Source organism: Linepithema humile, chromosome 2 (assembly GCF_040581485.1).
Source record: "Linepithema humile isolate Giens D197 chromosome 2, Lhum_UNIL_v1.0, whole genome shotgun sequence".
Taxonomy (NCBI): Eukaryota; Metazoa; Arthropoda; class Insecta; order Hymenoptera; family Formicidae; genus Linepithema; species Linepithema humile.
This window is the reverse complement of record NC_090129.1, coordinates 5,991,512-6,019,196: the sequence shown is the minus strand read 5'-3', so window position 1 is coordinate 6,019,196 and position 27,685 is coordinate 5,991,512. Positions and strand designations below refer to the sequence as shown.

The 27,685-nt window shown below is 33.1% G+C and overlaps 1 protein-coding gene across 4 annotated transcripts in view; it reads right to left on the bottom strand.

Annotated features, from left to right (window-relative positions):
* The window catches only part of Nrx-1 (Neurexin 1), a 212,125-nt gene that overhangs the window by 80,103 nt on the left and 104,337 nt on the right, over window positions 1-27,685 (bottom strand). For all 4 annotated transcript variants that reach the window (XM_067349190.1, XM_067349191.1, XM_067349194.1 and 1 more), the window contains 3 exons: window positions 21,574-21,600; window positions 15,651-15,809; window positions 12,762-12,914 (listed from right to left, as the gene is read on the bottom strand). In XM_067349190.1, coding sequence (XP_067205291.1) covers window positions 12,762-12,914; window positions 15,651-15,809; window positions 21,574-21,600 — 339 coding nt within the window. The remainder of the gene's footprint in view (window positions 1-12,761; window positions 12,915-15,650; window positions 15,810-21,573; window positions 21,601-27,685) is intronic.

The window sequence follows — 27,685 nt, the reverse complement described above, 5'->3', positions numbered from 1 at the left end:
AACATTGAGAATCGATTTTAGAATGATCGGTGTCGCATGGTTACGCGACATGTGCATTCATTGTTTTCTAGGCATGATTCTCTAACCGTCTCTCTCAGTGTCAGTCTTACTTTACAAAGGTGCTAATAATTGCCTCATGTTTTAGAATAACATTAATCGCACTATAAGTTTCAAAAAAAAAAAAAAAAAAAAGAAAATATACATATATATTTTATATATAGTATATTCGAAATTAATCAGAGTTCTCGAGATTAGTTCGCTATAATTATTATCGCTATAACAATTAATTGTGTAAAAAATTACTGTAATAGAATAACAGTTTATTTAATCTATGTATGTATATATATCAACGTATAAATAAATACATAGATAAAATTTATATACATAAGTGAGAAAAATTATATATTGATTATAGAAAGTGCACTTCAAAATTTGTTTTTCTCGTTTTTTGTTTGCGTGTTAATATTAGTTTCATGACGCGAGAGAAAATTGCGAAACCGGAGAATTTATTTTGGCATGAACGGCGTTTTCAATATTCGTTCTTTTCTACCAATTTGTCTCTCGTCGCGTTTCAATGAATTCCCAGTACGCTATTCGTTTTTCGACACGAGGAAGGAAGCCGGGACGCGTGACAGACAGCGACATTGACAATCGATTTTGGAAATTCATTTCCACCTAGACTTATGAGATCCTCGTAATTTCCTACTAGTCCTCCTCTATACTCGCGCGCAGAATTGATTTTCAAGCCTTTCCGTTTTGACTGACGCAAGATCTTATCTCCTGGGCGTTCTATTAAATTGCACGATTCAAATAGAGCGAAGGAGAAAAGAAAGCAGCTGTTTAACATTTATTCTTACTTAAACTTTCAACATTAACTTCTTACTTCTCGCGGAGTCGAGATGCTAAATTCGTTGATTGCCAAGTTGTTGCGTATAAATGAATCGCGGACGAGACAATATAAAGTTTCGTTCGCGAGAGTTAAAAGTAGGTATGACTTTTAACAATAGTTTAAGAACGTTTCTCGTTGAGCACATCCCTGGCGGATAAATCCTCCGCGGTACGTCATAGTGTAACTTTCTCCCGTGAGCTTTCATAAAACGGGTTGACGAAGTAACCTTTGTAAAGCGTGCATTTGCTTTCCATCGAAAAAATATGTATGAAATTTCAGCAGAAGTCATGCATCGCAACTACCACCATTTATTACCATTTATTACGGAATATTTACCGATGTAGCGACATGTTAATTAAAAAAAGTATAATGTTAAAGCTATTCTATGAAAATATTTTTCGAGAAAACAATGAAATTTTTATATTCGTGTGAATCATATTCATTTTGTATCACAAATAACAGTACAGAAATGCATAAAAGATTATGTAATAAAAAATTGAAACATTGTTCTCTTTGTTAACACTTCTGTCATCGAAATAGTGGGTAAAAAGAATACGCGGCTTCAGATTACATAAAGAATATATTGTTAAACATTTTTACTGTTTTTGCTAGCACGGCGAGCACTTAGCCTCTTTCTAAACAATCTTTTATAAAAGACGAGCGTGCAACGAACCGTCTCCGGAACGAAACGAGTATAAGGCGCATCGTTAAACACGTCGCGGAGTATAATGCGTCATTTTAAGACGAGAATTATCTTTCGGGCGGTATAACGAGAGGAGTAAGTCGCTGAAAGTCCCCGTGGCAGGGGGTTCGTGTCGGCACATCATGCCCAAGCATTAAGGCGCTCGTCATAAATATGAGGAGACACGCGTTCGTCTTGAATACCCGTAAAACTTCTAGCGAGCCACGGAGTTCGCGCAAAATGAGAACGTCTCGAAATTACATGAGTAAATTCGCCGGCTTGATTTGTAAGTAAGTGAAGAACCGCTAATAAATAAGTTCGAATTATGGTAAATGTGGAGAAACGGTGACGTGAGAATCCTTATCAATATACCGGCATATAAATTTTTGAGATTGTACAACCAACATTAAATAAAACCAATCATTTCCCGAAATAAACTGATGGCAATGCTATCAGATTCGGAATCGGATTTATGTACACGAGGAATGCCTTCGGTATACCGCGATGGAATAAAATTCACCTGTGCAAGGATTTAATATCGCGGCCATCTCTCGTCGAGACGTTTTCGAGACGTCACGTAAGCTCGAGGCACTCGAGGTTTAGCGATTTCGTGACAGATTATGCTGGATTATTCGACGAGCACGCACACGAATAAGAAAATATACCCAGATCCAACGACTTAACCCAGATACCAGCAAATTTTGCGCGAGGTCTTTAAAAAATTTCATTGCACATCTCTGTCACCGATCGATTTTCCACGTCTCTCTACAAAAATTGTGCATTTCGCAAGTGACAAATGTGTCAAGTAACGGAAATATATTAATTTCTTATTAATATAAAATATTTTAACGTAACTGACAGACTTTTATTCCATCGCAAAGTTTTAAATATTACCGACGTTAAGAAATTAACATCGCGGAATGTCCAATTATAAAAGAGAGCGATTATTGTCGATAAATGCAGTTTGTACGTGCCACTTTATATACGCAATTTATACCACAGTTATTTTTTTCCTACGTGATTTGTATCGCGATTTTTATGAATGTATTTATTGCGGTTCATTCAGTGAGTTATTTATTATATATAATTATCAGATAACAAATGCAAGCTGAATTGTTACATCTACTAAACATTTAATAAAGAGCTTTAGTATAATAATGATTGATCGCGTTTCATTAATAACCAAAATCATATTTTCATAAAATATTATATATATTTATTAAATATTAAATTTATTTAATTATTAGGTATAACCCTATGTTTCAAGACAGTCAGCACTGTGACGTATGCATAAAAGAACACTTATTTAAGATATATTATCATTTGTGATATGCACATTAAATTCTTAAAGTTGAAAAACTTATTTTTAAATTACTTGAAACCTATATTTAAAAAAATGGAAGTTATATGAAGTATAATCTATGTTTGAAAATAAGTTTCGCATATTGAATAACATTAATTAGGCAAATTAATTTTATTTCTTAATTTTGATAAAATATCGCGACATATTTGATAATGTCACAAAATTTAGCCACACTAGAAATTAATCATTATGCTACCTGTAAACATTAAACTTGCGCTTATTAATTCTTGGAACTCGGTTGCCCCGCAGAGAAGTTCACTTGGTTAATTAAAGCGGCACCGAAAACGGCTGGCGCGTTAATTAAAAGACGGAAGGGCGTCTTGCGACCGTCCCAATTGCCGACACTATGAAGCAGAAAGGAGGGCACTCGCGATTGCGAATACTTCAAAGAAGATCAAGTCACTCTACGGTGCGAAGTGGAGCGCAAGAAACATATGGAGTATCGATTTAGGGACGTTATTAGTATTCAGTTATTAGAATGAGAGAAAAAGAAAGCATATTAATATACGATTATATGATAATCATTTCTGCGATCTTAAATATTTTGATATATTTGAATATATTTAGATATAAGATGTAAATATTAAATAAATCTTTTATAAAAATACTGGGTTATCAAAGTCTAATTTTACATATACAATTTTAACATTTGCTTCTTGTTCTACTTATGATGTTATACATACTTCGTTCCAAAACGGTATATATATGTATATATTTCATTTATTAATATTTTTGTACTTTGCGAGCCATTATATAGTCAATATAAAATGTAATGTCAATATAAAAGATATATTTTTTTGTTTATTAAATCTCTTTTACTTAATATTCAGAAAAATATGATTAAACACAAGACATTATAGTCCACTTTTTCGGCATGACGTGATAAACTTTTGAGTTTCCAGAATACTTTGACACCTAATATCTCAAAACTTAAAATTGTTCTGACAATAAATGTCTAAAACTGTCATTCTATGTAAAAGTTCTTTTTAATATATATATTTAAGACTAATAATTTTTTATATATACCAATATTTTCTTGATAATGATAATCAAATAGTAATAATTTGAATTTTATATAAAATACTTTACTTTTCGGGAACAAAAGATTTTATACAGCGTAAAAAAGATTTAAACTTTAAAATAAATAATAAAATTTTATATTCTTAATTTAATACTACATAAACAAGAATATATTAAATGTTAAAAATTAAAGTTGTAAAAAAAGTACAATTAGTATACAAAAGTATCTAAATAAACTTATCAAAGAAAAAAATCAGTCGAAGAGTACAAAGCTTGGCAACTTATTTTAAAATTATTCTTGTAATAAGATTTATCTAGTAAAATTGCTCGTTCTTTCTTGCTCACAGCATCAAATAAAAGAATTTAAAAAAAATAGTTTTAAGTTTTTTTTATGATGATTCAGAAAAAAAGAAAATTAATAAGCTTTAATAAACGTTATATATTCCTCTTCACTATTATATTTTCATAAACAATTGTTATATATATATGATGGAATATATTTTCATAAATAATTCATACTGAATGTGTTTATTCAAAACTTCGCAGTTATACAATGGACAGAGAGCAATAGAGTACTTCACGAATTATTGATTAAAGGAAAGCGTCGATTCGTCAATTGGTTGTGAAATCATAATTTTACTGAAAATCGTTAAATCCGCCCAAACTGCGCGTGAAATTTATGAGTGTGGCCTGGATTTACCTACCAACGGAATCGTGACTTATAACTCCCGATCATGCGTGTCGCGAGGTAATGATCGAGGCAAACCACACTAATGCACAATATGCGCACGACATAATTGCTTAAAAAGAGCAGCATGGTCTGTGAAAATGTGACACTTGCACATTATTCAGCTGACTTGTAGTCTTGAATTTAACAAGTCACGTTGTAATCCTGATAATTAATGCAATGTGTGTTATTACATAGACTAGTGCAAAAAATTTTGGGTGCAGGAAGGAAGAATTGCATGATTTTAGATGTAGCGTTTAGTGAGTTGTGATTCGCTGGAAATATAATATGATGCTTAATTGCATGATTTAACGTTTCGACGGCGCTGAAGCTTCAACACAAAGCAAGCTAGCGGAGATAAAGTCGGTTTATCGCGTGAGCACTTTGCGGAAAACTTGCGAAATAAGAGAAACGCGGATGCGTATGGAAGCGAAGAGAAAGAGAGAGAGAGAGAGAAAGCGCGGAATGAAGAGAGTGGGAAGTGTGAGAGGGAGAGAGAAACGAAGAGAGAAATCAGAGTTGCAGCCGAGACGAGAGGTATATCCACGCTATTCTTTTCCGACACTTTTCCCAGATGCAACCCCGTCGCGCGCTTTCTCGTCCATTTATCCTCACGCTGCACTCCGCACCCAGTCTCGACAATGTTTTATTTAGCAGGAACGTATATTTTCCGGCCGGCTGAGATTCGTCGTCTATCCGAGCGAAAATGTTTGGAAAGAACGGGCGAAATCGGACATGAAAGCGAAGAGAAAAAGAGGGAGAGAAAAGAAGAGACACACAGGAAAGAAAAGGAAGAAAACGGATACAGCGGGGAAACGAGACCGAAGGGCTAATCTCGTTGAATAACGATGACGTTTGCGCTGTTGTAATGCGCGTGGAGTTACACAGAAGCTGATTCCGTGCACCGTGATAGAAATAATATCGTAAATCGCTGAGTGTGAAACCGAGCGCATCGCCACAGAAGCATCGTAAATAGTTGTTCGATTTCTTCGCGGTGACGACAAAAAGCAACGAAACTCTTGATGATTAAAGATTAATCCCTTAAAGATTAATCTGTTTGAGTGAAAATGATTGAAGATTGGAAGGAATTTGGCACGCTGACGTAGAAAATATTCTAAAATTATCTGAAAATATTCTAAAATTATCTGAATGAAAAATATATCTTACTCTCAACGGTAGTTCAGATTAAGAATTATAAGAATCTTGTATAAAATTTTGACGAAAACATCTATTATTTGATTCGTCTTAAAATTTGATAAACTCGTTAATTTTTTGTCTTATCGCTCGCAGACGAAGAAGTAAAATGGGGTTGAATCGTACTCGAGTTAGTCGTGGAAGGAAGAGAAGCTTGAAGCCTGGGGATTGTGCCGAGGAACAAGCGTGAATCCGAGAAAGGGGATTCGCGGTAATTCGCGCGTCTTTGCCTAATTGGATTACTAGAGATTCCAGTGTTTTGCTTATAAAGGCATACCGTGCATTCTCGGTCGGCCGAGCATTTCTGGTGTTCTTGCTATTGGGCGCTCGATTTTTGCCGTTCCGCCTCGCCAGTTTCGCCGTTTTGTGGCGCGCGAACAATTCTTATTATTAAATTGTATTTCGCGGCAAACTAGACAAAAACGGAATTGCAGCAGTGGGATTCAACGTTGAATTTATTCGACTATTCGGCATGACCGGCATTTCTATAAATCTATTCGACTAACACTAAACAATTTCACGATTGATATTGCACAGTTAACTTCGACATTTTTTCTTGCCTGCGAGACTGTAACTGATTCTATTACACTGTTGGATTGCTTTAAATATATTCGCAAAAGTGACAACACTGCTCGTAAAATATCTCGTTTCTTTCTTCTTTTCTCTTCGTTATGTTCAAGTTGAAATTACCTTCCTCAATTTTCTTATTGTTAACACGACTTGTATAGAATGTAATGGCGCCGTGACACGAAGGACATTTGAATGATTTTTATATAAACCAAATCTTGTCTGCCTTGAACGAACCGAAGAATAGGCCTCTAATATTCTTTGAAATATTAAAATAAAATAATGTAATATTTTTGTTGAAAATATTCTAGTATTTGTTACCGCGACACTTGAAAATTAAACGTCTAAGAAATTTCGAGAAAAAGATTCTACTGCGACCATCCTGTACATTTTGCATTTATGGCATGTACCGCAAGTAACTACGTAATACTGCGGAAGTCGCCAGCGAAAATGACTGCAAGCTGGCTAATAATATGTCGCGCAGCTCGACGGTAGTTCCGCGAGTTTTCTACTTTAACTGGAATTAACTTTGCGCTAATGGCGTCTGCTCTGTTGTGCCATGACTGCGGTAAATAAGCGAATCGGGACGTCCAAGCTTTCAACTTTCTCGACGACAAATTTTCATGATCTATACAAACGTGGAAGTTAAACATTGCGACAAGCAAAATTATCTACACTCATTTTTTAAAATAAGTTTTTTAATTACTGAATACTTAATTAATCAAATCTTATAGCAAATTTAATAAGAAAAAGGAATAGTTTAATTTAAATTCTCTTTCCTTTTCTCTCTTCTACTGTCCCTCCCTCGCTTCTACTCTGTCTTTCTCTCGTTTTCTCTGTCTATCTATCTTGAAGTTTCTGAAGTCAATGAAGATAATAAGTTGAATAAGTTTGATAAATATCAAATCAAATTATTAATTTTATTTTAAACTGGCTAAATTACCGTTTAATTATAAATCAAGCTGCGTTAAATGAACGATACTAATTTAACAGAAACTGGGGGGGGGGAGGGGATAGACGGATGAAAAAATGCAACCTCAAAGTTTGCTGATGCATGTAGCCACGTGTGCAACGAGATAGCTATATGACTACAGTACATTAGATGGCTGAACACGGAAAGTTTCGTAGAATAAATCAGAGATGGTGCCGTGTAGACGAGGAAAATCGGCGTGTAACAGCGGCGATGCATTGCCACACGCACGTATTGCAAATGTGTTTCATACACGTAATGCAACGAGGAAACAAGAACTCTGTGCAACCATACATGCTTGCAAAATGTAAAAAATTTTACGCGAGATTCCGCAAAATCCTCTTCGCTTTTGCATCTTGTAATCCGTTATTGTCACATTTATATAGTACCGATTACTTTAATTTTAAAACAACATAAAACATTAAATTTATACGCCCGTATGAAAATCACGTTTCTGTAATAATAAATTCCCATTCACTCTTTATTTTAATTTCATACATATTATAATTTAATATTAAATTTCAACGTATTGAATTAAATATTTTCCTAACAAGTGCCAATACTGAATCTTTAGAATGTTATTAATTGAAAGCGAAGCGTTAATAAATCGTAGTATTAATTTTAGTATCTTTCATATTATTTCTTATTGAATGTTTTTGCATAAACGTATAAATTTTATATTAATCCACAATTTCGGTGATTAATGACATAGTTGGAGATTCATAAAATATTAATCAGTTAATAAATGATTGGAAAAAGTAAAATTTTAAAGAAATTTTGTTGCAGATATGATTAAACAAAAAATATAACCAATTATTGTTAACATTTTTTCGAAAACCTGTAATATCCCAAAAAGAATTATAAAAAGCCAACGATAAACCGTCATTTGTAATTGCTAATAGCATTATTTGCTTTTGATAAGCGGAATGAAATGGCAGTGTTAACATGATAATAGGATAATATAGATACAATGCTATGGAAGTAATTTCGAGTAACAAGTTTCAATTAGAATGGCCCAGCTACAAGTGATGATGGGCTCTTTCATGGCTATATTAATATGCAAATAACAATTTACACAACTTGAAGTTATTTCAATACCGCATTGTTGTGTGTTATTAGTTTCTTGAGTTGATTTGTTACTTGCTTATTAACTATGTATTCTTGTTTTTAAACAATAATCAAAATAAATGTAATATTTTAATAAAACCACGGTATAAATAATATAAATTATTAAAAAACATTATAAATGTATTTAAGTTGAAATTACTACAATCAATTTCGTTAACAAAAAAAAGGAAATTTTTACATAATTTTGTAATGTAAATTTGATAATTTTTAAAAAATATAGTAACTACTGCGATCTATTGCGATCTAATAAGATGTCCTAGTGTGAGTATTCAACGAGAATCAAGAAGTGACTCCGAAGCCATTCGTGCGAAGCTACAGCAGTCCTCGATAATTAAAACGCAACCACTGTGACGTCCGCATTGACGTTTGCTTCGATTACTGCGCCAAAGCAAAGGAGCGCTTCGATCTGGGAGTTTCTCGCAAGCGTCTCATCTTCTAATTACTCCTTTAAAATAGTTCACCGTGTGGTTACTATGATGTTTCAGCATTAATTTTCAGACGTCATAGACGATTACGGTACCAATATAACGCATAAAATATAATTCAACAATTTCTTAAATTTTATGGCTTCTAAAATTAAAGAGAAGCGATAGTGAAAAAACACATTAAGTCAAAAACTAAACTCGTCAGACTATATGGAATCGTGTAATTTACAAAATAAGAAATTTACGAAGCATTGATTTTACGTGTATACCTAAGAGCCCGTACCTACTCATTTGATCACTGATTCTTAATTTGAAAAATGCAATTCGAGATATAACATCGATATTTAAACGCGGCAACATCAAAGCATCTGATCTTATTATACATGCACCATCGATACTGATAATCGTAATATCACGTATATCGTATTCGATATACGTGTACATGTTCTCTTACAGTCATCAAACGAGAGTCCGGCACAAACGTAACTGGAATACGTCAAAATAATTACGCCTATATGTCGATACCGATATTAATTATGAATGAATCACAGATGAGTGGTTATTCGTACTGAATGACGAGTGATTGTTCGTACTGAATGACTCTATCTGCTCGTCGTGACAAGCTTTAATGCGTATTATTCGCTGATAGAAAGTGATATCGAATGTATAATCGTATATTGGTGCAGAGTTTTTACTTTATAAATCCACATCATGCTAAAAGTATTCTACCATTGTAAGAATATAATAATTTATTGTCTATATCTATCTCAAAATAATCAGAGTAGAGTAACAAAGAAAATGTAAAAACGATAGTTTATTAGATCCTCATCTCAATATTCCTCAACTAAATGTCAAAGATAAAAAATATCATAAGTATTTGATATAAAAAATAGGAAATAATAAATATACAAAAGCTGATTTTATAATGTTTCTTTCACGAACAATAAAATCAATATAAATAATTGCAATCTTTTTATTGACCGAAAGTGAGATCTGAAAATAAAAAGTTCTCGCTGCTTGGTACGTTACTAATTTTGCATCAATTTGCAATATCTCTCTTTATTATACAACATACAATATCGATTAACCTATTAGAAGCTTGATCGATCCAGACGTTAATGACGATAATGAAGATGCGATAAACTGAAGATACTCTCAAATAGCCGACACTCGCGTTTACATATATCTTGTATTATATTGTATAATACATGGCCGGCCTCTCAGCACGTGATGCGTGAACTTGAACACGACCGTGTCTCTTGATATACTTTACACTATACTATACACTCTAATTGTACAATTCTATTGTTAGAGTACTCTTTGTTTATTGTTAATTGCTAAATTGAATGCATATTAATTTATTTATCATATATTAACTGATCAAATATTATCTAATATTATCAATATCTAATACCAACATGCATAAAATTGGCATACCGTATGCATTGTATTACATTATTGTTTATTAAATAATTTAATTAAATTTCAGCTCGAAAACTATCATATAGGATCGAATAGTGATTTAAAACTAATAATGTGTGTTGAATGTTCTTATTTCTTGCATTCAATAATCTACTTAAAAGCGATTTTCTTTCAAGAAAAATGTTTTTTAGTCATCCAAAATTTTTGAATAATTAATTATTTTAATTAGAAATAAATAATTTTAACAAATTTTAACTAAATTTTAAAAAAAGCATAAAGCAAAATAATATCCTTTAGTTACCTTTCACCAAAACTTTTAATAAAAGTTTAATTTAAAGCATACTGTGAACTATGAGTATTGTGTAACTTTATTACCAGCAAAAACGCAATTATAATGGTTACATGACTGCATAAAGAATGTTAATTTATTTAAAATAAAATATAACTAATTGTTTAAATTATAATTTACCTAAACTCTCTAATGTATTACAATTAATATTTGAAGCAATAGGTGTCGAGAATTTTCAATACTACACTATCTGAACGGGTAAAGAAGAAGACATACCGGGAACTCTCTTGAATGGATGCGACATGTATTAATGCACCGGCTGCATAAACCGCGACGATGAGAGCGTAATCCAAGAACGGTCATGCTCATAAACAAGCTTCTACTCGAGAATAGCGACTACGCTTTCAGAGAGCGCATATATTCGCTCACTCTTGCGCCCTTTGACGCCATGATAGCCGTTGTAACAAGGATTTGCAATGGTAACGACGGTGTTTCGTAGTCTGTAAAAGCGCACGAGAGTACGCACTATGCGCAGTGAGCTCTCGCAAATGCTATGCGTAGAAAACATATTTGAACATTTTCAAATAAAAAAATGTATTAGATAAAAAAAGAGAATAAAAAATTTAATAAGAATTTTCAAAACTATGTCATGTAAATCACTTTCAAGCCAATGTCTGATTGCATTAAAAAAATTATTTTTAAACCGTTTTAAATATACTTAAACAGCAGAGATTATGTATCATACAATTTTTAATAAGACACATAACACTTTCATTCTATAAAAAGATGAGCTTAAAACGGTATAAAAATAGTTTCGAAAAAAACATTGTAATTTTTAGACAAAGTGCAATTTATGATATTGATCGGAAAAGATGTATTTATAATAAGATTTAAGAACTCTTATTATTTATTAACAAGTAATTTTTTTAAATACTGTGCTAAAAATTTGCGTACTATAAATAGCAATTATATCTAATATACCAATGAAAATTCATCTAACAAATATATGTCAGAGTTTCATATTTTATGAATATTCTGCGGCTACCGATAAGTATCGATTAGCAAGGGATGTGCTCAAATATCATTAATGTAATGTTATAATATTAATGTCGCTGTATATTAACAATATATAGGTAGAAAAGAACGAAGTATCGAAATTGTAACATTGCCAGAGATTTCTAAATAAAAATCTACTGACTCATATTTTTATATATATTTATCTTCTTCAAGAAACTAATTGAAAAAACACGTATTTTCCTAAGTGATTAATGTATTCACATATTTCTTCCCCGCCTCTTTCTAGGAATTTACGTAGAGAATTACGTAGAGAAGCGAACCGATTACACGCGCCACGTGCAAATATTTAAATGCGCCCGTCGATAGAAAAAAATCGAGAAGACCTCTGATAATTTAGAACGAGGACACTCGAAGTTTCCTTGACCTCTCGACTGTTTTCGCTTCGGAGGAATATCGGAGATATTCGCGAAAACTGGAAAGCGAACTGCGCTGTTACTTTGAACGGTTATTTGCAGCTTGCTTGACTCGCGCAAAAACTTCCCCAAGCGCATTCCCGATTTAATCGGATATTTCCATCGTCACGATTCTACTCGATAGTGAATCCAGATCGTATTTCTCTTTTGCATTATTTAAGAGACACGTGTATGCAAGAGTCTCTTCTTCGGAGTAAAAAACATTTAATTCAGAACGGTGTGGTGTATTTTATACGATGTCACAGAGATCAATGGCACTATATATATTCCATATGATCTCGATTTTAATTGTGGATAAAGTATTTTGTAATATAATGTAATATAAATTGTAAATTGTGATATAAAGTATGCGTATCCACGTTTATCAAGAAAATAAGAGAAGCGTTGAAAATCGTTTGTTTTACACGACCAATTTTGGTATTACAAGGTAAGTAATAGTACACTTCGGAAAAATTTCTCATACTATACTTACTCAAGTATCTTACTGTAGTGTAAGAAAAATTCTTTTATGGATAGTTCTGCTCTTTTTGTAGATAATTATCACAACAAGTACGCAAGTAAATATATTTTAAAAGATATATGAGAAATAACTTACGAGATGTGAGTCCCTGGTAGTAAATGTGATCGGGTCCGAGGCTTTAGGTTCGCGACAGTGAAAATCCATTTTTCCCCAAGCCGCAGCACCCGCCGCACCGCTTCTGGCTGCCTCTATCAGTTCCATTTTTATTCCCTCCGCAGCAAATTCGACCTGCGAGCAAAATATGTTACAACCATTATAATAATTATTGCACACTATACAAGTAGAAAATAAAATTAAAATATTTATTTTTGTACTTGTTTGTGCCATTTTGTATCATTAATTATTGCCAGAAAGCAAACAAAATCTGTTTTAAAACCACTTTAATTAAAAAATTACATATAAAAATAATTAAATAGCTAGAATAATTAATCTTATATTTTCAAGAACAAAATAAATGATTAATGTCATTTTTCTACACATATGTAAACATATTATCTTACACGCAATTAAAAAAATTATTTTTATAAACTTTCTAACTTTTATTTTTCACATAGCATATTTTTTATTTAAGTTCCTATTATTATGTGAGCTCTCTATGCTCAGTATTTTTAAATTTAGTTTGAAATAGGTTGCTTGACTTTAAATTTAAGCACGTGTTTCAAGGATGATCGCGAGAATATTGCCAAATCTCGACCTTCCACGAATGGCTTCTTTTCTTATCGGCAGCGACATGAACAGCTAGAGTTCCAGTAAAATGACACAGCTGTATGCATGCTGTGCTCGTTTTCCCAAGGACAGCTATTCTCAGAAGGAAGATCCGGATAAGAGTAAAGCAACGACAGATTATCTGTATAAGCTATCTTGCCTTAGTCATAAAGGTCGTCAGTAGACATGCGCTTGGTACATTAATAAAAAAAAAGATATTATAATTTACAATATATGAACTCAGATTATATATACATTGCAGTATATGTGCAGAATAATTTTAAAAAATTGAAAAATTTTAGAAAGCATATAATACTAATAAAAATAAACGAAAAATGTTTAGTTAAACTACGTCCATAAACGAATAGAAGCATCCAAAAAATTGATTTATTTTGATATATAATATAAAAAATAAATTTTATAATTTTCTCGGTTCTGGCGTCATAATCAAATATAGTTGTAAATAAAGAGCTAAAAGCCTTAAATAGAATCGACTGACTGCGCAGACAAATTCTGGCGAGCAAAACTTGATGGCAATAGAATCTCGAATAATTTACATATCGCGAACGTGCGCACGCTCGTAAATAAAACTACGAATAATTCGTCGAGCAAGTCGCAATCGCGTTGCTCAAGCTACAAATAGTCAGCAAATTACAGTTGCCATTAACCTCTTGCTACCGCAGAGCGCTTTATATTGCGAGTTTTATCGCTTCATTCGCGTTTCTTTGTCATCGCCCATGGCGCGTTACTTCGACTTCACTTCTCGGCGGAACTCCCCAGCCGAAGTAAGTTGCTGGCATGAATATTTCATTGCGTCGCGATGACCACGTCGACACCCCGTTGAGCAGATATTTTTATTTATACGGAAGTTCATGTCGCTACAGATAGAAATAATTTTGAAATTTACAAAACATGTAAGTCTCTTACATTCAAAGTATGTAATAATGTAAAAGCACTTAGTTAAACAATTTTATGTACCGTTCATGATTTTATTGGTACCATACTCGTTTATTTATATGAATTTTGAACTAAAGAAAACCTTCAATCTTAATTTTTTACATTAACTGTAATTATTTTACCGGAAAGTTTCGATTGATTTTTATAAAATTTAAATTCTTTAATAGTTCATCGAATATATTAATATTAATTATTCATTAGAATCTATGTAAAATGTTTCTCGATTTTTCTGTACAGATTTTAGCAATTTATTTTGTGAAAAATTCTTTATCAGTTTCTCTCTTCGGAAATGTAGATTTTTACCGCTAATAGATATTCAGATGCAGCTAATTTTTAAATTATTTCCAAACTATAACACTGTGCTAAAGTTTATTTAAAATTAAAAAATAAAGTTTTACTATATATATAATACTTGCTCATACATATTTAATATCAATACTTTTTCTGAGTTTTTCTGAATTTATTTTACCCGTATAAAGTTAACAAATCTCGTTATTTTATAAATGTATTAATATTGTTACACATTCCTTTATTTTGTATGTATAATGGCCGACATTTTAATTAAATGTATTAGCTTGCAATGTTTAATCAACATATATATTCTCATGAAAGGACTCAGGAAGTCCGTGCTTACGTTCTCTCTACTGTTTGTATGTGTGTAATATAACGTCTCTTGTCAAAGATTCAATAACACATCATCGTCATTCTCCATCGGCAAATTGATATCGAAGTAATTGTCATCTGCTATTGGTCATTCGACCGAAAACAGCACGAAAAAGACAATTTAATTATTAGTACGGATAATGGCGTAGAGAATCATCGCCCAGCATTATTATCGTTTTCTATCAAGATATACAGAGAAACATCTGTTTGCGATGATGGTAAATAAAAAGGTACAATAAGTCTACAGAACGCTCAAGTACGGTCGAAGTTAGCTATAAAATGCTACATTGTGGCAAAATATATCAAAGTAAATCACATAATGGAAAACTAAGCTGTTTAAAGAGAAAGAAAATATTTTCAAATAAAGTAAGCAATGTAGAATAAGTATTAAATAAAAAATAATAATTAGTGTAAGAATATTATTAATATTTAAAAATAGTTTTAGAGATTTCTATTGCATTTTACGTCATTTTGTTATACATATTAAAATTTATCATTTTTGTTCCAAATTTTGATATTAGAAAGATTAAGAATCATTATATATTCTATACAATTTTGATTCCATTAAGCTTATTTGCAGAGTCTAGATAGGAAAGTTAGTTACTGCAAAATATAAATAAATTATGCTATCGATCCAACCTTTCTTAGACATCCGACGAAGTTGTTGATCCCCTTTGCGCCTTGCAAGGACTTTGCATTAGCGCCTCCACCGACGAGAAGTCGATCGCTTGCCAAATGTGTGAATGATCCTGCGGTATGTCCGTGCTCGGCATAAACCCCATCGACAATAGCAGAAAGCTGCAACAAAGAAAACAATATCTTGAAAACTTCGTCTCGCAGCAAATTGCGGAATCAACGATATCTACACGGAGAAAATTTTATATCAAAAATTACTATGTACGGTAGTAGCTGCGGACCATGAAGGAATTATAAAAATTTTTACTATGTTTTCCGCATGTGAAACATAGTAAAAATTTTCGGTCCGCGGTTAATGCCGTACATAGTAATTTTTGATATAAAATTTTCTCCGTGTATTCCTGTTGCGTTTAGCTCATTTTCCGCACGTTATACAGTACAATAGTCATGAAATGAATAAATGCTTACATATGTTTGATTTTAACAAAATGCACATTTGTTTTATTATATTGTATCATTTTTTTATTTCTCGAATGTTTTCAAAATTTGTAATTTTTTAAATTTTCTGTTTATTCAAAGCTAAAGCAAAGTTTTTTTTTTTCATGAATAATGCTATAGCATGAATAATGCTTGTTTATTCTGTAATTTTTGCGAATTAGAAAATTAAATAAACAATCGAAATAATTGAGCTTATTTTTGAAAAGAGTCAGCAGTATTAACATCGCAAACGTTTCGTTGTAGAGATAGGTCGACTAAAGTTTTTTCCAAGCGATCATGCGGGCATGCCGTAAAGTTTAACATTTAGACAAACGCCGTTCTTGAAGAGTGGTCCATTACGTCTTTAGCAATGGCCTCGATAGTCGTTATCTCCCGTTATTCTCTTCCTTTTTCATCCACCATTCTAGTCGATAGAAAGGGAAACCCGGATCGGAGTAAAGCGGTAGGATGTTACGTTCTCTCTTCGTACTTTTCAGAAGCACACATCTAACCAAGAGAAAGATATTATCTTCTTACTACTCTTCATCTTCGCTTGCAAACAGGGCCGCTGCGATGCAAATACGAGATTTCTAGCGATGAAAAAGTAAAGCTCAAGATTTTCAGTTTGACATCCGCAAAAAAAATATTCATTTATACGAATATTCTAAATTGTACAGCAATAAACGTAAAAAAAGTTAATAAAATAAAATTTAAAAATTGTTTGCTTTGTATGTAACTCAGTATGCAATTAAAGTTAATCAGAATTTAGAATTAAAACATTTGTTTGAATTAAAAATTTATATTTATACATATTTACGTTATATAAAAAATGTCAACTATTCATAAAACTACACTTGTTATATAAAAATTGTTAATTTTTTAATAAAAAAAGTTCCGTTATTATTTAGATATAAAATGCGTCAAATTCATATTTTAAAGATAGAAATATGTTACAAAATAAAAGCTATGAAATAAAGTACAAAATAATATTATATATGAATAAATATGAATTTGATAAATATGAATTAAAGACAATTTTGTAAAATAAGTCTTCTCCCTTTTTAATCAAGCTCTAGAAATATGATGCGAAGCGTTAAATTCTACTATGTAGGATCGGCCCTGTTTGACGCTTCCGCCTTTCCTCGTCGTAATTAGGTAGCTCTCTTGTCGAGGGCGCTTCCTTGGACCGCAGTCGAGCAATCTCCTTCATAATCCTCAAGGCCTTATCTCCGATGCTTCTCAGTGAACAAATAGATCCCGCACTCATCGCGATGAAATTAAGGAACTGTCTGCGAGTAACGGTGAGTTTCTACACTAAAACGCAGTTTGCATAAAGAGTTACACAAATGTGCCTTCATTGTCATGTATATACTTAATTGCAATTATATCTATTAATGACAAAATTTAGTAAAATAGTATTAAAAGAGTATAGTACGTACAGTTAGAATTATAACTTACAAAAATTAAATATTTCACGCGTGTAATGGTATTCAGTATAGAAATATATACCAAATAAATATTATATTAACATGTAGTTAGTAAGTATAATTATTTGTACGATAGATTTATTATATATATATATATATATATATATATATATATATATATATATATATATATAAATGGCGAATCATCATTAAGCAAAATAATCAATCATTTAATAAAGGTAATAAATTGTTCAATACTTGTTAATATCATATGCTTTTAATTAACTATTATTTGTATATCGACTTAGCTATTATATATTGATCGGGTTTTTTCTGAAAGATCATTAAAGGATACATACGAGCTATATAATAAACTACACTTTATAAAGAGTATTTTAAATATATAACTTGATTTTATAAATTTCTAGCTTTAAATCTCGCAGGGCTCATTACGTCGGTGAATTAGCCCACTTGGTGAGTCGCTAATTCAGGTGGAAATTTAATTAAGCTGGGGTAAATCAAAATTCGCAGCTTTGATTCGAATCGGAGAACCGCGATATCTAGCTCTATCGCGGGGAAGGAATTAATTTTCCGACTTAATTAATTTTCCATCTTCATTAGCCGCTTCTGGACTCGCTGACTCGTGCTAATGGCCGTCTTAAACATTTATAACAGTGTCACAATGTGAACTGAACTGGCAATTCATTGTACAGGTGACTATTTTCTCACTGCAAAATTAGGCTAACGTGATAATTTATAACTCGTCGCCGTCAACATATAATGTGCATTTTGTTATCGTCATCTTTCACTGAAAGTTCAATGATAAATGTTTAAGTTCCGCACTGTTTTCTTCGTCAGTCCCGTTGGAACGTAATAATTATGACGTTGCAAATAATCTCATGATAATAAATTGTAGGAAATATATAAAATATAATAATAATAATACGACATATGGATAATTAAAGCAATTTTGCGGCGAAGAAACATATATTTGGATTTAAATATTTTATCGCATGCAGCGTCTAAAATTAATTATTGTTAGTATGTTGCTTAAAAAAAATCTAAATAAACAACATGCGAGACAGTCATGCGTAGTCAGTTTAAGGGAAACAGATCCTTTAATAGCGCCTCTTTTCTCGGTATTATGGTAATCGTGAGCCACCGAGCGTCAGTAGACATTCTTCGGTTGCGTGCACAATGTATTTGGGGCAACACAATAAGCGCAACCGAGAAAGTGGGCCGCAAACCCACCCAGAGGAAACCTATGCGCGAAAGGATCCTCCCTCTTGCAGAGAGTATGCTGATCCCCGTTTGACGAATATGGAGCGAACGGAATGACAAGGGGATGGAGTAGACTATTTATTACATCCAGATGTGAGCTCCACTTAGCCGCTCATGGAAGATGAGCGTTGTGCATTTGTACGCACCGTAATGACGTAGAATGTATTGTACTTTGTTGTCGCTAATATTTTTTAATGTCTTATGCACTTTGTGTCATAAATTACGTCACAAATATAATGACATATAATTTACTGATATATAAATGAGTTTATTTTTAATAAATATTTGCTAGAAAATATAAATAAAAATAAGTTAAACAATTGAGCATTTTTTTATCTTTCCAGTACACAATTAAAAAATACGGAGAAGAATTCAAAAGATTATATATGTTATAAAATATCGCACAAATATGAACAATTTAATGTAACATTTTTGATATTATTTATAAATAATATTTGCATAAATATTGAATATTTTTATTGTATAACAAAGAGCATATTACGTTCAAAATAAAAGCGGTAAAATTTCCTTTCATTATTCGTTTCATTCGTTCCGCCGATCGTTTTTCTACATTACGTCGTACAACGGAAATAAATGATTTCTACGTTTTTAACGAGATCGTAAATTATACCCGACACCCTTAGGCAGTTGAAAGGCCTCTCGCAAAATGAGAGAAAAACAAGAGAAAAAATTCGCAAGAAACCGGAGAAAACTGGAGAAACGTCATCATCGAATTTACTGGAGCATCGCGAGAGTCTCAAGAGCGGTTCAGACTCGAACATCGAGGTGAAAAGACAGAAAATGTGAAAAGTTCCACGCGTACAATCGCTGTGTGGAACGCAAAAGAGGGAGCAAAGTCAATGCGAGATCTTTTGCTCTTTGCATCATGAATGATTTATCTCTGCCTTTTAGAATGATAGCGTTGCGTCAATGTAACATGAAAAGTGTAATTTTAGAAAGAAAAAAATTTTTATTTATATTCTATATATTGCTTTTTAATTTAAACAATAAATTAAATTCTACAAAAGATTCTATTTTTAATTTGATATCAGAACGGAATGTATGTGTGACCATGTTTCATTGTACATTTCGAGAAAATATTTGCAAAAAATAAAAATATTATTTTACATCGTAATGTTACGCTGTAATTTCCATTTATGAGTGCATACGTGTATAGAATTTTACTACGTTATACATTTTTACTGTAATAAAGTTATTAAAAACACGTCAAATAGAAATATTCGCAATAAAATTACCTAAAAAAAAATGAAATAAAATAAAAAACACTGTTTAAAAGTCCATTGTATAAAATAGTTGTGCTTAGCTAATGAAAAATTGTTAGTGGTAAGTAAAAGAAGTAATTTACGTTTACGTGGCAAAAAATTTGCGATAACGTCGGTATTTTCAGTTTGTGGACTGCACCGTAAATTATGCAATCGATCGGTTTTGCACCCATTTGCATTTCAAAATCTTTTTCCACCTTCCTGTTTGAAGGCAGTCAAGTGCAGGTGAAATGCATCAGTTGGAACTTTTTCCGTCACCTCTTCAAAATCATTGATATATTTCTTTGAGACCGGAATATCAAATTCATTGTTCATTAAAATGTTATTCCATTTACGCATACAAAGCAATTGTTTACTTGTTAACAACATTAAAATTATAAAAATATAAAATGCAGCTAAACATGTTTATTTATCTAATTCAATCATGATCATAATTTCTTTTAATATTGCATTTTTTAAGTTATATAACTATTTATATATATTAAATTTTTAGTTTTATACACTATAATGATAAATCACATTTATACTTTAATTACAAAAACGCAACAAGCAAGAATTTTATTTTAAATAACAATAGAGAAATTTATAATTAATTTATAATTGAATTTTTACATTACCTACTGTTATTTAAATTATTTTTAAGCAATTAAAATTTCGAAAGTTTTGCTTCCAAAGCACAACATCATATTATGTATAAACTAAAAACGTCTATGTATTTTACAGTCACTAGCATTGGACTAGAATAAATAATGCGAGGATATTTGTCAACCTATTTTTGTATGCCACTCTCGTGGAAATAGTTTCAATAAAAAATTCACACGGGATTCCTTCCGCCCGGAAGGAGACAACGACACTCACGTAGAAGGAAGGACGAGACTCGAATGGAGATCACGCGTGTGTTTTTGTAAAACATAAGTGAAGTAATATAGGAATATTGTCAAAGGATCTAAATAAATAGAGATGGTTATTCAATCATCTCTTGTTAAAAATGTTTTGGCATTTCACAGAGGTGCAGATAATTTTAAGAAGATTAAGCTGTTCAAAAAAATTATAAAAAATGTACTTTAATCAAGCAGAATAGTAATGTTTAATCAATTAAAATTCAATTATTAATTTAATATAAATTTAAAATAAAAGTATGCAAAGTACTTTATGAAATATATTCTCTTCATTAAATAAATAAATTTTTAACTCAACAAAAGAAAGCGATTTTATTTTTATGCGGCGGCGGGAATCAAACCTGCCACCACTAGCGTGTTAAACCAATGCGCTAATACGTTCGCGCTAATAATCACGATCGCTTCTAGTATTACTGGTAATTAAATTAAATTAATTGAACTGAAAAAGCCGTTTTTTCTTCTGTGTTATTTTTGCAACATGTGTATTACTTTTATATCCGCAAGCGATTGATACATATAAAACCTACGTACTGTACGATACAATAAAAATCACACTCACCCTGCAAAAGCTGGTTATTGAAGAGATCTGAAACAGAAAGCATAAACGTGCGGATCACTAGAAAGTCCGTGTACATTTCACGCGCGTCCGAGCGATTCAATTGCTGGCAATTGAAATTCAAGAGTCGCCCGACGCGCGGGAGCTCTTGGAGCTGATCGCCGCAAGCTCGCGAGCTATTCGACGTCGAGCGAAACTTTTCCTATGGATTATCATAAGAACTTTTTTGATGCAAGAGAGTGGCTGCGACGCGCGTCGCTCGAGAAAAACGCAAACGTATTTTACGTATTTGCAGAAACTTCTACCATTTTCATTCTTCACGAGTAAAACTCGCAGTTTGGTGCATAAGAGCTGCAGCGAGTCGAGCAGAAAATCATAATTTTTTTGTATTTGTAGAAATTCATTAGGATTTTCTTTAGGAACTGTCAGAGGATAATATTGGATTGTAAAATCTATACCAAAAAATATCGAAAACTAGTAATTTACTTCCGCCATTTTCATCAATATTTTTTTCAAAGAAAATATTGATTTACAATTTTGTCTTATTTATTATGAACAACTCTTCTTTTAGATGCCGATTGATTTTCTTGTGCTTATCATGAGTTTGTATCATGAGCACTTGTCATTCCGAAAGTTGTGTGTAATTAAACAATTTGTGTGTTAAAAGAGTAATTTCAAATATATTTAAAATTCTCAAAGATAAGTGGCGCGTGTGTAGGGCGCGCTTTGTAGTGTTCTAGTAAGATTATTTCTGATAACTTTTAAGTAAGCAATAATTAGGAAAATTAATACGGCAACGTTACTTTGAACGCTGAGAGATCGTATTATTTACGTTAGATAAGAAAAAAATGTCATAGTTTTTTATATAAATTTTTTGTAAGTTTCATATTTGATAAATTTTCTGAAACAATTAAGAAATTGCTAGATTCTGTGTTCGTAAAATCTCTGTCATCAATAAATGTCGAACGTGCGTGTGGCATAAAGTGCATTTGCTTTCTCAGCCCGGGCGGTTTGCAAGCCTGCGGCTGTGTGCGGGTCTTATTAAGGAATCCCTTTGATCACGCGGCGATTAAACGACTGACAGAAGGGCAACAGCCGGAAAGGGAAACCCGGTGACGAAGCGAGCTCTTGCCTTTGTGCACCGCGGAACGATTCGCGAAAAACGGGAGCACGCGTGTCTCTGCTCGTCACGGTTATCGCGCGCAAACTTCTCAATGAGCCGCAAATCAAACGAGCTCCGTCAGACTTTCCCGTCATTTGTTCAACGATTCTATAATCGCGTGCGAATCAAACCGACACGCTACGGTTACAAACTCGAATACTTAATCGCTTTTTATTATGTACGTATTAATTATCCCGCTCTACTTTTATTAAACTTGGTTTGTGTTGTAGCATTTCTTAGCGAAGTTCATAATTTGCAGAGAGCATACACAATTTGCAGTTTGCCTTTGGATACTTTCACGCAATCAGTGTAATACTGAATCTAATTATGGTCAATTTAGGTACTGTATCGTTACGGCAGAGTAAACAGCTTCCGGAGGCTTGCAATCGGCTTGTGTACGAACGGTTCCTGATTTGGCATTATGTTAATATCTCGGCAGGTTAGGTCGACGCGCTTATATTGTTTGCCTTTGATCAGCTATCTGCTTAATTGGCTTTCGATTTAGACCGCCTTCGGGCACAAGCGAGTAATATTCGATGAGATTTCCTACGATGAATATATTGCTAAAAATAGATAACAGATAAAGGGATTGCAACAGGCTCGATAAACTTCTCGTCACGTAAAGCTTAACGCTTTATGTCTACCAAAGTTACACAGGCAAATTTATGAATAATGAAAAGTTAGTGCTTTATAGGATATTTTATAATCTATATTAAAATAAGTTAGAATAAAATATTAAATAACACGTGAAGCATTAAAACGATTTAATTATTTCTCGTTTTAATCCCGATTAAGATGCAAGGAATAACAAATGGCTAGGATTAGAGAAAATTTCAAGAAAAACCGATTGAGTGAAAAACCGATTACTGTCCTAATGTGTGAATTCTTAAATTAATTTAAACACGCTATCACGCTATTTAATTTCTCGACGATATTGCTACACGACAATTATCTTAAGCAGCGACTCGGGCAAGATTTTCACATGGCACCATGAATTTAAGGATTATGCACCACCAGATATCAAAGAAACATTCTGGCATTCCAGAATCTCTTTTGGGTAAGCCAATGTTTGCGCTGCTGAGTCATACGTAACGAATTAAACGTTCTCCAGGAAACCACTCGAACGCGTTACAAGCTTCTCTTACTCGCGAGAATGATTCAATGTTTGGGATTTAGATCGCGCATTTCAAACGTTCCGCAAATGAAAGATCTACGATCCTTCTATTTTACCGGAATTCGCGATAATCTCTATCTTTGGATATTTCAAACATTGAACTAGCGAATAATATTCATTCTTGACACATCCATTCATGAACGAGAGATACACTTGAGAAAATTGCAACATATATTCTTACATAAAGTGTAAAACTATATTCCGAAGCAACATGATAACATATTCAAAATTTTCAATTTTTATAATAACAATAATAATTGCGTAATTTCTAAATCGCGTTAATATATATTTTATTTGTCGTTTATATGTTTTGTGTAATTTTTCTCAAAAAGTTTGCACGTATTTTTCTCAAACGTTTCCACGTTAATCTCTTTTCCGTGCTCTTCATCGTTTTGTAGGTGCGCGTCCAATCACTCCACGCAAATTTCTTCACATTCAACGAACATCATTACACGAGCATTTTCTGTTTCCTCTTTCAAGAATCGATCGCGACAACAAACGTATCGTAGATGGCATACTTTGATAGCGAATTCTCAAAGTCTCCACGTTGTGTGAGGGTGACAAGAGAAGAACGAGTCGCTATCGATGCATATAAGTTCGATCCGGCAGACGACGAATTGAAATCTTGATTTATGGTAGGACATATACGTGCCTGAATCTTTGTTCGAATCGCATATCGGGTGACTCAAGAAGAACCAGCGTAGCAAGTTACATTGCTGAAGAAATTTGTAGGTCACTTTTTCTTAGCAAAGATTGAATACATGTCTTATTAAAGATCGGCAATTTATAAAGATAATATGTAAATATGATATGCTATCCTTGTACCTATTTTTCATCAATTTATAATCAATTTTTCTCAAAAAATATCAAACTAGGTCATCACTTATCGCATTTTTCCAATCGTCAATATTGTACATTTTTAGAACTTGATAATTAATCAAAATACTGTTAAAGTAAAATCTTTTGGAATTATCTGGAGAGATACGATTTTACCATCTATTTTTTTTTATCTTTGCTGAAAATTTCCACGTCCTTTATTTCGAATCAATTGATAAATTAAAGATCCATTGATATCAAATCTGTAGTAAAAATCACAATTTCAGTTTTAAAGCGTATATATGTACGTCTCAGTGAATACCAGAGCTTTTTACAAACAATTCTATTGCCTCGTCCATGCGGTAAAATGCTTGATAAAACAAAAAATTATAAGATATAAAGTTTTCACTTGTTGAATTCACTTGTAAAATTCTTAATCAATAGAAGTTAATTAGCATTTCTCGAAACCACCATAAGAATGCAAATTCTATAATGTAAAATACAATATTATATTTTTGTAACGTGCATTCTTTGAAACACTCTATATATCCATGAACGCAAGGTTGAGTCTTCCGGTCGGTGCACTTTTCGTCACGAAAAAGTGGGGGATGAAAGTACTCATGCCTAAGGGACACCCAGTGATCCAGTGACATACGAAGGACGATGCGCGATCCGTCTCCAACACCCAGCGTTCGTTCGCGCGTGTAAAAGGAGGGTGAATTCGTTGCGAGGAGAAACGCGCGGATCGAACGGGTTTACCCTCGTAGGCATGCACGGTGGGCGCGGCGGACGGAGCTCCAACGTGATATGGTGTTAAATCTTTCTGTCAGAGATCGACTAAATCTCTCGGGCGAAGTAGCACGCGTGATCGTGGCAGGCTTTATCCTTTGAGAATTTTCGACTCGACTATTTGCGCGTTTCCTCTCTGTTCATTCCAAAGTATTTCAAATTAGTTTTATATTGCCGCTTTTTATTTAAAATAGAAAACTTTTTATTTAATTTGAAAAAATCTATTGAAAAGATTTGAAATTTTTAATATAATTCTCATATAGAGTTGCTTCATGTTAATAATATTTACATACAAGTATCTCTCGCTTAGTATTTAGTGGTGCATAATCGTTTAAGCAGTCATAACACTAATTCCCGCAATTGTTTGAGAGTAATCAAAAGTAAAAAATATCAGACACTAAAATTTATTCGATATATCGTATCCCTTTCCGGTTTGTTTCATCGCGATGAATTACATACATAGCGATGCGTTATACTAAATTTAATAAAACCTACGTGACGTTGGCCGATAAAGCTTATCTCAGGGGTGGAAATCGGGTAATCGCGTTTAAGGGATTAATTTATGGCGCGCGCGAGCGACGTAATCGATTGAAATCTCAGAAGTTCGCATGCGGAACGTCATCAAAGTATTCGTGTTGGTCGATGCTAACGAACGTTGCTGCGAAGTGCCGTACATTAAGCGCACTCGTGCGTGTCATCATGATGTCAGCAAGTCGAATTTCAGTTTCCTCTCCTTTTCTAAGTTTGAAACATTCTTGAACAAGTATAAAAATAGTCTGACCATACTTGTTCGATGCCGAAAGATAATTCAATATGCTCTCTGCAAACTCTTTGCACATTTAAGTACTTTTCAACACTCTTCATAATACTAGCTTTATGTCAGTTAAGAAAAAAATAATTTTTATAAACATTTCTTTAAACGAATTATACGCGCAAAGAGCGTCGTTGTATTATTTAATTTTATCATCTATTGTAACATAACATTTTTACTTGATATATACAATAAATAAGTTATAATGAATATCATATTAAGTTATAAATAATCAATACAGTTTAGCAACACAAATGTATGCTTTCTCTTGGCCATTAATTTCATTACTGATTATTGAATAACTTCCAGACAATTTGCTCGTCTATTACGCTTATCATTGCTGTAATAATTTCTTGAATAATGCAATTTTTAATGTATCTGTCAAGAGTGACGGAATAATAACATTCACGGACTAATTTTGCACGTAATGTGAAACGTCCGCAGACAATGAAATATATCGCGAAAATTTCAATGCGAAAAACTCCGCGGAAAATAAAAACAATTACATTCGTTTGTTGCACACATGTGACATATCTATCGGCAAAAGCGCTTGTGGCACCCGCACGGTTAACCTATCAACAGGATAATGGTGTCCATGTGTGCGTCGCACGGCGGGTGTAAACGTTCACGGGAGAAACGTAATAGGCAATCCACGCCGCAGTCGATCCTCGCAGCTCGCCCCTCGAGGCACAGGTCTAACTGGGAGAGTAGGGGTGTCTAGACACCCAATCTCTTTTCCTACCTATCCTCCCTTTTCACCACGGCATTAACCTTTACACGTACCGTGATAGTAACCGGTTGAAAGACAATGCTCGAGAATAAACGGGGGACGCCCTTTGCTCTTTGAATGCGCCCGGAAAACGCATAGTTTCAGGGTAACGTCGCGTCACGCTGTGCCGTGTCAGGACACTTGTGCAACAGAAGAACGTCGCGCAAGAATTTTCGTTTGACGAAAGGCAACAATTAATCTCGGTGGTCTCGTACTTTTTCTCGCCCTTTTACTCCCTCCAGAGTCAAATCCCCTATTTATTAAAGGCGCGATGTAAATTTTTCACAGGTTCTCTTTTTGTCGTATGTTGCACAGCGATCGAGTTTAGAACAAAAATTTAAATACATAGAAAAATTATTAGTGATAGCGTTTTGTTCTTTGTACACTTATATTCTAAATATAGAGTTAAAATGATTTGAGAAATAGTTGAAAAGTTTGTTATGAACGCCACAATACGTTCAGATGGTTTCCAAAGTACAAGATAAAATTGCTCGACGTGTAATTGCTGGAAATTTAATAGCGCGATGATTCTCGACGGTATGCATACACCTGCCATTATTAATAATTCCGGACTCGTATGAACGGTCACGTCGG